Source organism: Coturnix japonica, chromosome 1, assembly GCF_001577835.2.
Source record: "Coturnix japonica isolate 7356 chromosome 1, Coturnix japonica 2.1, whole genome shotgun sequence".
NCBI classification, from domain to species: Eukaryota; Metazoa; Chordata; class Aves; order Galliformes; family Phasianidae; genus Coturnix; species Coturnix japonica.
Genome location: NC_029516.1, coordinates 114282564 through 114299198, shown reverse-complemented (window position 1 = coordinate 114299198; position 16635 = coordinate 114282564). Strand labels below are relative to the sequence as shown.

The 16635-nt window shown below is 44.9% G+C and overlaps 1 protein-coding gene and 1 long non-coding RNA gene across 8 annotated transcripts in view; one reads left to right on the top strand and one right to left on the bottom strand.

The window, feature by feature from the left end:
• Positions 1 to 7900: 7900 nt before the first annotated feature.
• Positions 7901 to 16635, top strand: part of LOC107306151 (rho GTPase-activating protein 32-like) — a 670538-nt gene continuing 661803 nt past the window's right edge. Inside the window, exons 1-3 of one of the 7 annotated variants that reach the window (XM_032441341.1) lie at positions 7901 to 9114; positions 9561 to 9715; positions 13401 to 13507. In XM_032441341.1, the coding sequence (XP_032297232.1) occupies positions 13409 to 13507 (99 nt within the window). In that variant the 5' untranslated portion in view covers positions 7901 to 9114; positions 9561 to 9715; positions 13401 to 13408. Of the gene's footprint in view, positions 9171 to 9560; positions 9716 to 11717; positions 11755 to 11987; positions 12155 to 12957; positions 12986 to 13400; positions 13508 to 14430; positions 14474 to 16635 lie in introns of those variants that run through there. The other 6 variants (XM_032441350.1, XM_032441336.1, XM_032441334.1 and 3 more) reach the window with 6 other exon arrangements.
• LOC116652501 overlaps positions 15944 to 16635 on the bottom strand; it is a 659218-nt gene continuing 658526 nt past the window's right edge. Inside the window, exon 3 of the long non-coding RNA XR_004305591.1 lies at positions 15944 to 16004. This is a non-coding gene — a long non-coding RNA (uncharacterized LOC116652501). The remainder of the gene's footprint in view (positions 16005 to 16635) is intronic.

Genomic DNA, 16635 nt, shown 5'->3' with positions numbered 1-16635 from the left:
AGGGAGGGAGGGAGGGAGGGAGGGAGGAAGGACAACTTTGAAACGAACATGCAAAACATTAAGGTTTAGGGGACAAGAGTACAGAAAAGAGCTCCAAACTGCTGTTATCTACATTTCAAAAAATAAATGTTTCCTATGTGCATTTTGGTAATTGCATTCTTGTATTTTGGTAATAAGGGAAGAATTTGATCTTTATTTCCACAGATTAACAAAAAACACATCAGTATTTTCAAATTCAAATGTTTTTATTTCTAACAAAATGAAATACTTACTGTGTTGCTGATTGTTCTGCATGCCATGTAAATCACGAATGCACTGAGGAGTCCCACTTGCATGGACAATTTGATCATTTCAGAGTAATGTATGATGACAATTAATACCTAGTATATCTTTCCAAAGATAAGACATTTATCATGATATCTACCTGACCTTACCTTAAACATAATGGTACAGGTTCTGACATCCCTTCAACAGAGCCAGTGCTTCAGTCTCAGTGTTGTTGTCTAACACCTTGAAGTACTAAGACCTGAACAGTAGGCCTCAAACCAAAGTTGACCTCTAGATGAATCTCACATATATCATCAGTATCTGATCATTAGCAAAATATGTATCATCATTAGCAAAACATGTACCTTGGTCAAAACTTCTTATTAGCAAGACATGTAGCTTAGATAAAGCGTTATAAGAATGCACTGACTTTTTCTTGTATAGAAGCATAGTATCAAGGCTTACTAGTACTCAGACTTCCTTGGTTCCTCCTTGAGCCCTGGACAGACTTGAGGTGGAATCCAAAAGGAAGAATGAAACCAGATATTTCCACCAATTTACATTGTCATGTAAACTTGTTTACTCAACAATTTAAAAGCTGGACCCTTTTGCAGACCTCAACTACAAGTTAATGCATTGCATGGGACCTCCCAGTTGGCAGGATACAAATCCTCATGCAACCAGGACTCCCCAGTGACTACAAATATGGATGATGGTAAAGTATTAGGGCCATTGGTCATGTATCTTTCTTAATCACTATCGCTATCCTCATGTAGCAATGTTTAGGTCGATTGCCTTGTTCTTTTATTCTTGCTGTATCATTTCACTTACTGTCTCATTGCTTTTAACTTAAGTAAAAATAAACACATTTCTTCAACTTGGTGTCTGTGTCTTTTGTGCTGATCCCATCCACTGGGGAAACACAACTATAGGTAACTAAGTACCACACAGCTATTCATGCACTCTCCCTCCTCAATAGAAGAGGGGGAGAAAACACCATGAAAATTCTTGTGGCTTGAGATAAGGACAAAAAGATAATTTACTAGTTACCTTCACAGGCAAAACAGACAGCATGGGGAGTTTTATGAAAGTTTATTTGTTTGTTTGTTTGATTGATTGATTGATTGTTTTTGTTTGGTTTGGTTTGTTGTTTTTTGCCTACTGATAACAGACTAGACCTCTCCCCTTCCACCCTCTCCTACTGCCTCCCCCTGAGAGGTGCATGGGAACTGGGAATGGAGGCAGTGACCACACCATAATGCTTCATCTTTGCTACACCTCCATGGACACACTCTTCCCATGCTACATGTGTGTCCTTCCTGAACTGATTCCTGTGGGCTTCCCACAGGCTGCAACTCTCCCAGCACTGCCCTAGTATGGCTCCATACTGCAGGGCCCATCCTTCAGGCACTGCCCCACACAGTCCCCCTGAGTGGCAGCTCCCCCAGCCCTCCTGCCCCACCGTTGCCCCTGTCCACGGGCTGCAGCTCCAGCCTGGGCCACTATGCAGGGTACCCACAGCCCATGCCTCCTGCAGGCCTCAGCCGCCACTGCCCCATGGGCTCCTTTGTGGCTGCACAGGGAGAACTGCTGTAGCACAGTGGTGTTCCCTTCCTTAAATACATTCTCCCACAGTATACCCAGTGTTGCTCATGGCACAGCTCTGGCAGTGGTGGGTCCCTTTGGAGCAGCTGCAGCTGCTATGCTCTCACATAGGGCACTGCTGGATTTTGCGCACAGGGGCTAGATGTCTTCCCCTTCACCCCATAAGCCCAATATATCTGGATGCATGAAAGTAGTTTCTGGACCCTGAACTTCCTTACAGAAAGTCAAAGATAGAAGGACCATTACAATTATCTACTGAGATCTTTCACAGTATGTTGGCTAAGTACTTAACCAGGTCTACTTTTCTTAATGTCACATAATGCTGTCTTGAACTATAACAAGCTGTTCAGATTCTGCATCTGAATAAATTTTACCAGTAAATAGATACTGTCACTGTTGAAATCACACTCTTGACACGTAATCTTGCAGTACTGGACTTCACTTTGTCTATTAAATTTAAGAACCATGTGTTATTAACTTCATTTTGCAACTTATATACTTTACAGATCGTGATTACTCAACCTTCCAACCTTCTTACTGTTGAAATAATTATTTTTCTTTAGTCTCCTACAAGATATACTTTACAGACTGTGATTCATCCTTGCAAAGGTTTTCTCAACCTTCAACAATTATCAGTATGCTCTTTAAAATGTAACCTCTAGACTGGAATATGAAATTTATGTTATAGTTAAATTAATACAGCGTGTTTCATTTTTATTTATTTAAGAATCAAATTTGGTCATGGTCTCTAACTGACATTATCTCAGTTATTGAGATCCCTACTAAGATCTAACATGCTTAGCCTTTGTTGTTTTGAACCACAAAACAGAACACTTAAAAGAAAGCTACAAAGGTTGCTCTGAAAGTAATGCCTCCCTTTTATTTCCACAGAAACTTCAATAGGTACAAAGATCACAATAACACTAATTGAGCAAATTCTCATCTAACAAAGCTCTGTTTTTCAATGTAGTCACCACCGTTAGCAATATATTTTCAACAGCAGTGAACAAGAGCCTGCCTATTGAGCGCATAAAATATCTGCACCAGAGGAGCTGCTGCTGCTGCTGCTGAAATGCACTGCCTCACTGTGTTCACATACACTGTTTGGTCTCCATAAACATTTAGCAACCATTGATTAATGTCTGCATCAATGGGTGCCATTTTTTTTTTTTTTTTTTCCTACATGAACGTATTCATCAACACACTTCTGCTTCATATATACTTCCATTCCAGATGCTGTTTTATCACACTGCCCCTATGCTGCCATTGATTGCATAGCAGAAATATGTTGTAGGCCAACATAATAAAATAGGAGGCATTACTTTTGAAACAGCCCTTGTCCTTGTTTGTTGTGTGAAGTCCCTGCTTCAGTTACCTAACTTATCTGTGCTTCCCCAACTTTATTGCATACAAAATAAACTTCACGGGTTGTCCCTGATGACAATGAACTGGAAACTCATTCCAGTTCCTGCATATCTCTAATTGTATTCATGAGGTACTTTGTTTGATCTGAAACTAACACTGAAGAGTCTTTCTCCTCATCAATATCTGACACCAGCACAATAGCATAATTCCCTTAGTGTAGTGTCTTTAGTCTTCAAAATATCCATCAGATATTAATAAGTTAATCATGAAAATAATGGGTTTTTTTGTTTGTTTTTTGTTTGTTTGTTTGTTTCATTTTGCATAATTAGAAAAATATTTCTTTGAAATATATTTGGACATCTGAAATTTTGTTTTACCTATGAATTTTGCTAGCAAGCCACAGCATCTTATCAAGTGTGCAAGGACTGAGGTCATTGTAGCCAAAAGGAGTAATCATAACTTGGGGTCACATCCTTGACAGCTGGTCGAAGGAAGGAAGCTTTCTCTGCTGTGCACTGGTATGGCCACACTCGAGCACTGTGTGCAGATTAGGGCACCACAATATAAAAAAAATAGAACATAAGACTACTAGAAAACATCCAAAGGAAGTCTACAAAGATGATGAAGAGTTGAGAGGATAAGATGTGTGAGGAAAGATTGTGGTCCCTTGGTTTCTTCAGCCTAGAGCAGAGGAGGCTGAGGGGAGGCCTCTTGGCGGCCTACATCTCCTCATGATGGGGTAGTGCTGATCTCTGCTTTTTGGTAACAACAAGAGGCAAGAGGACCCAAGAAGACAGCATGGAGCTGCATCGAGGAAGGTGTCAAATTGGATGTCAGGAAAAGGTTCTTCACCAGAGGGTAGCTGGGCACTGGAACATTCTCCCCAGGGAAATGGCGATAATACCAAGCATACTAGAAGACTAGTCTTCAAGAAGAGTTTGGACAAGACTCTCAGAAATGTGGTTTGAATTTTGGGTGGTTCTGTGTGGAACCAGGAGCTGGAGTCAGTGATCCATGTGAGAGCCTTCCAACTCAGGATATTCTATGATTCTATGATACTTATCATGATGATGAACCTTGACAATCTAGACTGTCACACAGTCATAGTCTACATTCCTGTTGTCATTTAGAACTGTATCTTTGAAGGATGGACCCTTGTATAACAGTATACAGATAAAATGCAAATGGGTTCCTTGTATTCTATGGATTAATAACATTAAAAAAAACTCCTAGAACAAGCAAAAAACAAAACAGTGTTTTCTTCAATAGTAAGTCTAATTTGCTGTATAATTAATCGATTTAAAAAAAAAAAAAACAAAACTTGTATGGTTTGTTTTTTATTCATTTTAATACTTTTGGAGGAATTCCATGTAATGTTCACATGAACACTGAAATTTCAGTTTGCCCTACATATCCGTGGAAATCTCAATTTGATCTTCACAGACTTGCTATGATACCTTGATAATTTGCGTTGATGTGACAGATTGATCTAACCAGAGGGTAGTTATCCATCGCTGCTTCCATTCTATTTTATATTAGATACAAACGCTAAGTGCCTTGAAGTCAGACTTTACAGTCTCTGTCTAACCTTTCCAGTTTTAAAGCACTACTGAGAAGTTTTTTAATATTAGAAAGAATTATTTATAGTATAACTTAAGGATTACAGAGAAGAATATGCCTAACACCATGCAGGAAATAGAGCAAAAAAAACCAACCTAATAGTACACATGTACGTCTTTGACTCCACTTGAACATCACAGGAAGAATAGAAATAGAATTAAATGAAAGCAAAGAAAAATGAAATGCAGCCCCTAAATACCTAATGCTAATGACACAGCTTTCATTCATTCATAGAGCCAACTCTCTTCGGCAACTTAGATTTCACCTGCAGCCACAGTGTTAAGGATCTTAGTGTTCAAAGCCAAACATAATAGCTCTGCAGGTAACTCCTTTGACAATTGGTGGTCTGCAAGACACTTCTTGCAAACCACTGAACTTCAAAAGAACACTGTATCTCTAAATTTCAAAAGGCAAGTAAGATTTTTTTAAAATCATTCTTGGAAATTGTTAGAAAATCTCCTGCTTTTGGACTACAAAAAGAGACAATTAAAAGATCAGAAATACTGAAATTATTTTTCTTTGCAACATAAAGATGGCCTTGGTAGTAGGTACTGATATCTCAATGTCTCTCTTACTGAATTATATAATTTGTGCTTTTCCTAGCCAAAATAATTATGTTTCTTTTGTTTGTCAAAGTAAAGTTTTAGCATGTGGAGAGTACATCTTACCTAATTTAACCCTTACTGTACTGCAATCTTTTGAGAACATGTTTTTGATACTCCTCAGACTAGCAAGGGCATTGATTGAATTCTTAAATTCTTTCACTGAATGTTTGAGCAAAAAGAGCAATTACATAGTGACCGGGCAATTTTGGAAGCATTAATGTCTCTGACAGTGATTTGCACAGGAAGCCACTTAGAGAATGTAGGTGTCAGATCCCGGCATATGAGGGCACTGTTAAATTCTACATGTCAGCTGAAGTATCCATTCATCAGCATAACGTTAGCCCATCCTAAGAGTTGGGCCATTCTTTTTCAAATAGATTCCCAGTAATGTGCTTTACTTTCTATTTAAAAGAGCTAAAGACATTTACAGGCAAACATCAGCGAAACCAACTTTAGCATGTCAGAGATCATCATTCTTGGAAATTAAATCAGCAGAAAAAGAGTTTGCATATTTTGTTAGCCCCTTAATATAAGGCAACAGACTAGATTAAATAAACAGAGAACAGAAGTTTAAACTAACCTGCAGGAGAAAAGAAATATTTGTTCAGCAACACTGGCTGTCAGGATGGTTGTCAGCAGCTGAACAAGAGCAAACAAGAGATGGAGTAATGTGGAAGCTTCAACTGTTGATTATACGAAAGAAAATCAGAGTCCTAATGGAGCACACAATAAGCTCACGCAATGCATGTTAGCTCATTAAACCATAGAAATTTGGTGATACTCATTTTGTGCACACGACTAATCCTCTAGTGTTCTAGATGTGTTTAGACAGTTAGGTACCAGCTGTTTGCATTTGGGAAGAACAGACACACAACCAGAGGCACACTGGGAACAGGAGAAGTACCTTGTGAATTTAGGTGCATACTGTACAGACAACCATTTCGGACTAAGAACTTTACAGGAGTATGACCTCTTCAGAAATGCCACTTCAGTCAGTGAGCCATTTAAAAACAAATTATCTTAATTTTTGAAATGAAAACACATGAGATCAGTTGGTTTAAGAAGAGCTTGAAGAAATAACTGACATAAATAAACAGACTGAATGGGTTAAATTTGTTATGTCCAAGCTGCTGCCAAATCTTCAGCTAAGGACAGGAAGTTTATTGGCAATTTTCTGAAAGAGGAGGAATCCAATGATAAAATGTGAGTCATTTGTCTTCCAAACCATTAGAGGAAATTCACTTTAAGGATGTTTCTGGAGTGGCTGCTGCTGCTGTGCCCATTATAATTTATCAGTGTGTCTGCTGGTAGTATTATCATCAGTAGAGGCTCAGGTGGACTTCCATTAGTGCTATCAAAGTCCTTATTGCCAAAATATTCCACTGACCTAGACAGGATCTATTACAGCATTTAAAGTCTCATCTGTCAGGGTGGTTTTGTGTTTTTTTTTTTGCTAATTATTTACAGTTAGTTTGTAATGATACATTATCTAGGGAAAAGTAGCAACAACAAACATTGAATAAATAATACTGTGTCAGTCATCATCATCTTCATTTACTTATAGGTCACATCTTTCTCACCTTTCATCTACTTCTGTGACATTTAGAACGTAAACTCTCTGGAGAAGGTCCTTTCTTTCACAGGAGTCTTTGAACATTGTCACGGTACATGCATTTAAAATTAATACAGCTATACACAATAAATGAAACTAAGCACACTTATTTAACCATATTTTATTTTATTTTTATGGATCTGTTGCCTGGATTTACAGCTGTATTAAATCCATGTGAAGTAATGGAAAGCCACGCTTGTGTAGTCTGTTTGGCTTCTATGTGACATACATGTTTGACAGCCTGGAAGTGGGAGGTGGGGGCATGTAAAATTAACAATCTAAAAAGTACCTAAATTCTGTAATAAGTGACAACACATACAGTGTGCTCTACATGACTATAAAAAATATGCATTATATTATCCCATTAAAAATGACTTGTGGGAAAATGTCATCCATAATAACAAGCTTAATTTGTATTTACCTGTCATTTGTGATCTCATATTATTAATACAATTATGATATTAATTGATATTTTATTTGTATCAACAATTACAGATCTCAAAGAGGGACCTTGACAGACTTGAAAGGTGGGCCCGGGTGAACCTAATGAGGTTCAACATGGCAACGTGCAAGGTTTTGCACTTGGACTGGAAGAACCCCAGGCATCTGTACAGACTGGGAGGAATGATCCTTGAGAGCAGCTTGGCAGAGAAGGATCCGGGGGTCCTAATGGACGAGAAACTTAACATGAGCCAGCAGTGTGCTCTTGCGGCTCGGAAGGCAAACGGTATCCTGGGCTCCATCAGGAGTCATTCTGTGATTCTGTGATTCTGTGATTCTGTGATTCTGTGATTCTGTGATTCTGTGATTCTGTGATTCTGTGAGTGGGGGCTCAGGGTGTTGCTCAGTGGTAGATTTGTTCACACTGAGTTCTAACAGGAAACTTGCTCAACATCGAAGGCCTTGCAAAAGTCTGGCTGAGTGATGTCAGTTGCTTTTCCTTTCCCTACTGATGCTGTCACTCCACTGTAGAAGGCCACCAAAGCGACCAGGCTGCATGTCTCCGTTTCCGCTGTTTCTCCATTTCCTTCTTGTTGCTCCCTGTAACCAGCAGGTTCAGCCATGCTGCTTTCCTGCCTCCTCTGCTGTGTTTCGTGTGGTCGGGATGGAGCTCAGAGCTCCAGCTCTGAGAAAGGTTTTCTGAGAAAGTTACCATCTCTTTTCCATTCCTTTGCCCCTAAGAACAGTTTTCCAGTGTCTCTCGTCCAAGAATTCTTTGAACAGCCTGCAGCTGACTCTCCTGAAGCTCAGGGTCCTGACTTTGCTTTTTGCCAGGCCCGCATTCCTTGAGATGAGGAACTCTAGGAGGGCATGGTCACTACAGCCCTGACCACCTCCAGTCTTAACCCCTGCTGTGCAGCATGTCCAGTAATGCTTCCCTTCTGCTTGGTGTGCTTAATGCTTGGCCCACAAAGTTATTCCCAGTGCAGTCCAGCAGTCTCTCAGACAGCTTGCAGCCAGCCATGCTGATTTCCCAGCCTGACTGGAATCCCCCATCAAGTTGAGAGTCAGTGAGCGCGGTGCTTCTGGTAGCTGCAGTAAGCAGGGCCCATCAACAGGCTCCCTTGACCAGGCGGCCTGGAGCAGACCCTCACCTCCAGAAGCCCATTATTGGTTCAGTCCCGAATTTTACCCGCAAGTTCTCAACGTGATCGTGGCTGTTCTTAGTCCTTTGCAGTCAGCTTCTTCATAGAGAGGGCAAATACCTTGCCCTCCGGAATTCCATAGTAACAATCATGTCTCCTTTATGTCAGGTGAGGTGTTTTTTGTTGTTGTTGTTTTTTGTTTGCTTGTTTGTTTGTTTTCCATTTTCTAGGTAGAAAATTTAATTTCTGAGCCAGGAGAAGAAGAAGTGCAACATGTAACAATCTTCCTGGCACTGTGCAGTTTGCATGAGTAGCCAAGTGCTCCTCAGGTAACGTGTGCTGCAGAGCTGACCTTGGTGGCAGGGGTTGTGTCTTCATTTTCTTCCTGTCATGTGGGAATATAAGAAGACTATTCAGAGCAGGAGCTGCAGAGCAAGATGAACGGCATGAGAAGGTAAGGCCGGGAACCAAGGACACAGCTTTTGTGTCACTCAGCCACCTGTGGCAGAGGTCAGGATTTCAGCAGGGATGGGAAATCATCCCATCACTTAGTGCCTTTCAAGGAGCTGAGAAGCATTTCTTGCTCAAGTCCTGCTTCCAAGCTTAACCACCTACAATGAAGTAGATGTCGTTTTTCTGGTGTCCTTCAATTCCGTGTCCGCATTTTCCCAAAAGCAAAAGAATTTGGAGTTAACCAGCTGCAGTGAAGTGAGCGATTTCAGTGCCTATTTCTGATGGTGGCAATGAGTTCAGAGGTCACACTTAATTGACGGTGCCTGTTTCCATTCTGACAAAGGCTGTAGTTTCAGCTGACTTCCCGAGGCTGCCATGTGTGGTGGTGACACAGCCTTGGGCTTGTGCGTTTGCATGACTCCCACCTTTCCTTTCTGTGTCTTGCAGGTCAGCTGGTGCTGGAAGCGGCCGGTATCTGAGTAGGAATGAAGGTGAGTGCAGGAGCAGCTGCTGAGGGGAGGAAGGAAGTCCATGCTAATGAGCTCTGAAGCATCTGCGGGTACAGTACCAGAGGAGGCAGCAGTGATGCTGGAGGGCACGTGGTGAGTGCATGGACAGGGTGGCACAAACGCGTGCGTGTGCTGAGTTGGGTTGCACACAGGTGCACACAAAGGGGTGTTTGTGGAAGGTGTAGGCACGTACGTGTTCCCAGGGATGGTTTGCACACGTCTGTGAATGCAAAGGAGGGCACACGATGCAGTGTGTGCATGGGGGTGTGCAAAGCAGGCAGGGTGGCGCATGGGTGTGCGTGTGCACATGGATAGGGGAAGGCTGGGGTTACAGGTTGACCTGTGCTGAGGTGAGTGGGGGCTCACGGTGTTGCTCAGTGGTAGATTTGTTCACACTGAGTGCTAACAGGAAACTCGCACACCCTTTTTGTTTCAGCTGTGCCAGCGCTGTGATCCCTTGCTGCTGGGATGGGGTGTTGGAAGGATGGTGTGCGTGCTGAGCTCCCCTCTCTTGCAGGAATCAAGTGTAGAGCAAAAGGGATGTTTGGGCCAGGTGACTGCAAGAAGGCTGGCTGCTTTGGATGGTGGCAGCTGATGGAAACAGGTGCTCTGGGGACCGTTCAGCTTTTAACAGAAGACAGGGGTCCTGCAGCAAGAACGACTAGGTTCTCAAATGGCTTCAGACGTGCACACCGAGTACGTCTGTCCTGCCGTGCCATCTCTGCTTCTCTTTGATGAAAGCATTTTCATGACCACGTGTTGGGCCTGTTTGCTTGTAGAAGGAGGAATGTTAGGTGCAGTTCTCACCGAGAACTTCTGCTAGGATTTCTGTGTAATTTGAATCATGAGTGTTAGCACAGTGAGGTGAAGGAGGGCCCCGGAAGCAAATTTGGTGCTGTTGAAGCTCTGTGCGATGAGCAGGTGGGAGGTAACACGTGCTGGCAGGTGTGGAAACAACTTTGGGATTGAGGTGTGGAGGAAAGGAAAGGCGATGACGGAGCTGATGGCAAAGAGCTTCCTGGGGAGGCTTGGTGCTTGCTTGGGGTTGGATCTGATCAACTTCTTGTTTGCTGGTGTCCATCTGGGGTTTGTGGAGCAGTTTTCATCCCAGGGTCTGTCTGGTAGGACTGGGGCTTAGGCCAGGCCAAGGCAAATCCAGTGTGCTTTGCTCTCGTTCTTAGTGTTTTTGCTCAGGAGGGCAGGTGGCAATCCTCTTTGACCAAGGCCTGCAGGTGGGGTTTGCGGAGAAAGAGGTCTTGCAGTCCTTGTGTGACACCCATGGAGCTGTAGCGAGGCTGCATCAGTATAAAACGCTAGAAATCCACAGAAATCTGAAGGTGGGTTGTGGGCTCAAGTTATGCCGGAGGGGATGTGCATGCTCCTTTATGTGTGCTTTGTCTGCCTACTGTATGGCGGGTGGGCTTGGAAAGCTGGTACCGTGTTTCTGTTGTCGGGAGAAGCGAATATCAACTCTTCTCTCTACTGAAAGATTTAACAAAAGAGCCTCTCCTTGCTTCTTAGCGTATGAATCACAGAATCATAGAATCACCAGGGTTGGAAAAGACCTAAAAGATCATCCAGTCCAACCGTTCTCCTGTTACCAACAGCTTCCACTAAATCATGTCCCTCAACACAACATCCAGTCATTCCTTGAACACCCCCAGGATCAGTGACTCCACCACCTCCTGGGCAGTCCATTCCAGTGACTAGCCACCCCTTTCTGAAAAGTAATATTTCCTAACATCCAGCCAGAATCGCCCCTGCTGCAGCTTGAAACCATTCCCTCTGGTCCTATCAATAATGACACGAGAGAAGAGGCTAACCCCCAGCTCACTACAACCTCCCTTCAGGAAGTTATAGAGAGCAAGAAGGTCTCCTCTGAGACAGCTCTTCTCCAGGCTGGACATTCCCATCTCCTGCAGCCTCTCCTCATATGGCCCCATTGTGCTCCAGACCCCTCACCAGCTTTGTTGCCCTTCTTTGAACACGTTCCAATGCCTCAGTGTCTTTTTTGCAGTGAGGGGCCACAAACTGGAAACAGAATTCGAGTTGTGGCCTCACCAGTGCTGAGTACAGGGGGACAGTCACCTCTCTGCTCCTGCTGGCATCACTGTTTCTGATGCAAAATGTATGTAAGTGTCACATGTGTGACATCCTTTTTGATGGAGTTCTGTGACTGGAGTTCAATGGATTTGAGAGCTGACTTGAAGCCTGTGGGCATCACCCAGGAGTTGGGGTGAGAGGATGAGGCGTAGGAACAGGAACCTCTTTGGTCGTTATTAACTCCCAACTTTTTGGTCAGGAATCTCTGTGTGTTTCTTTGTTTGTTTTGTTTGTTTGTTTTTGTTTTGTTTTGTTTTTTCATGTGAAGAAAAGACTCATTGTGGAGCTTGTGAATGAATTCATTCAAGCCTGCTGATTGGTGCTGTTCTCTACAGGGAGCTGCAGTGGAAATGGACACTTGTGGTCCACTGTCTGGCCCCCTCCCGCATGCTCAGATCAGCCAAGTTGTCAAGGCCTGGCTCTTGGTTGGTGAGTTGTGCCAAGGTTGGTGAGTTGGCTTTTGTTGGCTTGGAGAAACGTCTTCCAGTTGCACCTCACATTATATCTGTTGTATTGAGCTCTCGATCTCCAGCCCAAATAAGGATTCAGGTACTACCACAGCAGGAATGGTTTAGATTGGAATTGGAATGCAGAAGACTTGAGCCAGCAGGAACAGGGAATCGATCATTCCCCCGTACTCGGAACTGGTGAGCCCTCACCTTGAGTTCTTTGCTCTGTTCTGGGCCCCTCACTGCAAGAAGGACAATGAAATCCTGAGATGTGTCCAGAGAAGACCATTGAAGCTGTGAGGTGTCTAGAGCACTAGTCTTATGGGGAGCTTCTTATGGAACTGGGATTATTTAGTCTGGCTAAGAGGAGGCTCAGGGAAGACCTTATCATTCTCTACGATTACCTGAAGAGAGGTTATGTGGGGGTGGGGGTTTTCCTGCTCTTCTCCCATGTAACTAGTGAAAGGACTGGAGGGAACAGCCTCAGGTTATATGAGGGGAGATTCATCTTGGGTGTTAAGAAAACCATCTCCAAATGGGTGCTCAGACGCTGGACGCATCTGCTGGCTGAGTGCTTTGTTGGGTGAGCATCACACTGCTGGAAAGCATGCAGCTGTTATCTCTGTGAACAGCCACATCTGTGGGGACTGGTGGCTTTTTCATGTTACCCTTGTGATTCAAGTCCTACATCCAGGTACTCGTGCTGTTTGAAAGCACCATCTTAGAGGCAGCCTTGATTTCTCCAGCCCTGAGAGCTCTCCTGCTTCTCCCTGTGATGGGAGACCGTATGGAAGGCCCTGCAGAAGTCTGGGTAGGTGATATCACTTGCTGGGAAAAACACGGAATGGGACTGGGGGACGTCCTGGCGGTGGGATCCTGCCTCAGCAGATCGGAATGGCAGTTCTGATCCACGTATTTTAACCTGAGTGAATCTGACACAAATGACAGAAGAGAGGGGCCTGTGGGAAAAAAAATGTATGTGCCGCAATTTGTGGTGCAAGGTGTTCTCAGAACTGCTGCATACAGTGCCCAGGTGGCTTCCTTTTTCACGGGGAGAGGATTATTTTAATGAATCTATTTCCTTTCTGTTCATCTTTCATACTGCCTTTCAAAAAACTATCTGTGCATTCTCAAGTAGTATTTCTTGCTAAAGAGAATTCGTGTGCACTCTGTGCTTTCATCTGCACAAAGGATCTTGTAATCATCTCTGTCTGTGTTTCTTTTAGACCCAGAGATGGAGCAGAGAGGAACACAGACTTGGGTGGATCTTCATTCAGGAGCAGGGACACGTCATGCTCATCTGAGGTGTCTGGCTGACAGCAAGAGCAGAGAGGTAAGTTTCATAGGGTCGCGTGCCCATTTTATTTTATTTTTCATTCATGATGCATAGAGGCGTTACCCAGACAAAGTGAGCATTTGTCAGCTGGACTTTCTAGAATTGACCTAGGCATTGAAATTGGTTCGAAGCACCTCAAAGAGCCCTGCAAAAGAATGCTGAGAGTTAATCTGGCACCCTCCTTTGGAGTCCTGCGGTGTCTGTCACTTATTCAGCTGTGCCCAAACACCTCCCATTGCGCTGCCACACCAGGATAGAATTGCAAGCCCACACTGAGTTCTGGAATGTTGTGGTGCCATGTTGGAATCAGATGTGACCATGTGGTCTTGCCTCCCCCCCTTGTGGGGGTCATGGTGGACCAGGCTGGTGGCCCTTGGTGATGTCATAAGCGGCTGGAATGAGGGGAGGAGCGGTGCGTTCCGTGTTCCTTTGTGGGTGAGCAGGAGTTCGGAGTGGTTGGTTGGCTTGTTCTTCTTGTGCCTTTAGTGCCTTTTTCTTCACACCGTCGTGTGCAGCAGCTTGTAGGTAAGCTGAGCTGGCGTGGGATGGATGGGTGGGCAGTGAGGTGTTGAGAACTGCTGGCTGTCGGAGCTCACAGCACCGTATTGCTTACTCTTGACCATCAGACGTAATTTTCCCCTGGTACACACGTTCCAAAGGGGGGTATCAGTAAAGTTGGCACCTGTCCCGTGCTTCTTCCATTGTCTTTGCTCAGTAGTGGAAGCATTGTAAAGTTGCTGGGCGGACAGGCATCACGTAGCCTGAGACTCAGCATGTCTTGCAGCAAGTGGATGGGACGGTTGTGCTGTGTGTGTTATTCCATGACTGTCTTAGCCCTGCTCACTGACCTGCTCTTTCTCTCTCCTCTCCTCGCCCTCCGCCCACTGCCTCGGTGCAGCTTTTGCTCTCATTCCATCTGAGCAAGGAACTGCTGCAGATAGCTTGAGGTGATCTCACTGCCAGGTACGTGCCATGTTTTGTCCCCCCGCATGGTTTTGCAGGCCGTGGGTTTCTCCACTGCCCTGCAGCTCAGCCCTCAGAAGGGTGCTGTCTAATGCCCTGCTATCGCACTGTCAGAGCGCTCTGGGCGAATGCATCTGCTGCTCTGTGCCAGAGTCCCCATCTGCTGGCAGAGGGATAGCAACTTGGTACAATGCTGCCTAATAGGCTGTCACGTTGGAATAGACTGAAGCAAGGGGTAGTTTCTCCAACACTTGCCTATGCCGCAGGGTATGCAAGGGTAGTTCTGAAGAAGTCTCTCCATACTGTGCTGTGTGAATAGAGAAAACAGAAGCGTGTTTTTGCTCTGTTCCAGCTGGTCACACCTGTGGTGATGGGCGTTGCGTGCAGCAAGATCAGCGATGGGCCTGAGGTTGGGGTGACGGAGGTACAGTATGAAGCTCTGGCTGGTCTTTGTTCCCTGTGTTGAGCCATTAGAAGGAGCTGCAGATGTACTCTCCTGCAGGAAAGAATGGGCCAAAAAGGGCCTGGCCAGCTGTCTGCGCCAGTGCCATTGCTGATTAGTCTGGGTAGAGAGAGATGCATCTTTGCATGGCCTGGCAATGCACGCCAGGAAGGGAAATAACTGTGATGAGACGTGCAGCTCCTTCTGAAGTGCTCCTGATAAGGACGGAGCGCATTTGCTGCAGCTTTCTCTGCAGATGTGCTCCTCACCTTGAAATCCTCCTGGTTTGTCCTCAGCTCCTGACCACGGCCTGTGCTCTGTTTTGCAGGCTGATAACATGTGGAAGCCACAGCTGGTGCGTGCAGAGTCATCTCTCAACGTTCCAGCGATTGCGGCGGCCCATGTTATTAAGAGCTACGTCGCCCAGGGGCCGGATGAGCTCTCTCTGGAGGTAAGCAGTTCCAGGCGTTCCTTGTTGTTGTGCACAGAATTAGTATAGAGTGTGAACGCCTCGGGAATACTCTCAGACACCTTTAGTATATCTTGTGAGATGAAGCTTCGAAGGTTCTGTTGCAGCTTAGACTTGTTCTGGGTTGGGAGGAGTTCAGCCATCTCTCCAATATGGTTGGATTGGGCATTGAACCTTCTGATCAAGCAGATCCTGCCCAGTGTGGGAGCCTGGTCTCTGAGCAAGAGCAGACCCGGTGTGAAGTGTGCAGATGTGTTCAGAAAGCTCTGCTAATTGATGCCCATGATTAAAGTGCAGCTCTTCCATAGCCTTCGGCAGAGAGCCTGCTGCTTTTGAGACCCATTTCCTACTGCACAGCTCTATTGTGTATGTTGTGTAACTCTTGTACCTCCAAGTTCAGTTTAAGAAGGGAAAATGCCTTGGGGGCTGCATTGGTGCAATTGCTGTCAAGCTTGAGGATATTCTGCAGCACAGAATTAGGCAGTTATTTGAGCTGTGATTTCCTCACAGCTGTGCTGAAGCTGGGGTTGACGTTTCAATCTCTTGCAGGTGGGAGACGTGGTGTGCATCACTGATATGCCACCAAAGGAGCTGAGCCCCTGGTGGAGAGGCAAGCGTGGCTTTCAGGTATGCACATGCTTCCAACTAGAGAGCGCAACTTCAGTAGAGTCAGGAATCTCAAACCGGAGTTGCTCTACCTGCACAGGAGGGCTTCTGGACACAAACGGTTGCCCTGTGTCGGTGTCAGAGGACCTTCCCTTTGGCTCTGGGCTCAGGCTAATGCCCGCCTGTTTTTTTGTTCTTATTACAGGTTGGATCTTTCCCTGGTGAGTGCGTGGAACTCATCAGCGGAAAAATTCCTGAGTCCCTCGTCAATTCCTTGCCAAAGTCTGGTACGTATTTTATATTTGACAATGCGGATTAATAAAATGGGGTGGCTTTCAGGGGTTTTGTTAATACCTGAGTTGAGCAAGCTTAGCAAGAGGACTGCATTAAGCTCCATCGGAACACGCAGAGATCTGGCCCAATCCCACTGTGTTTATTCTTGGGCATGGGGAAGTCGCAGAATCCTCCTTGAATGGCTTGGGATTGGAAGGGGTCTAAAGGATCCTCAGGCTCCAAGTCCCGTGCCTCAGTCTGGATCGCCAGCCTGTGCATTTAGCTGGAGATGAGAGCAGGCTGTCCGGGGCCCCTTCTGACCTGGCCTTGGGCAGTTGCAGGGATGGGGAAAACAGTTCTTGCGTGTCCTTG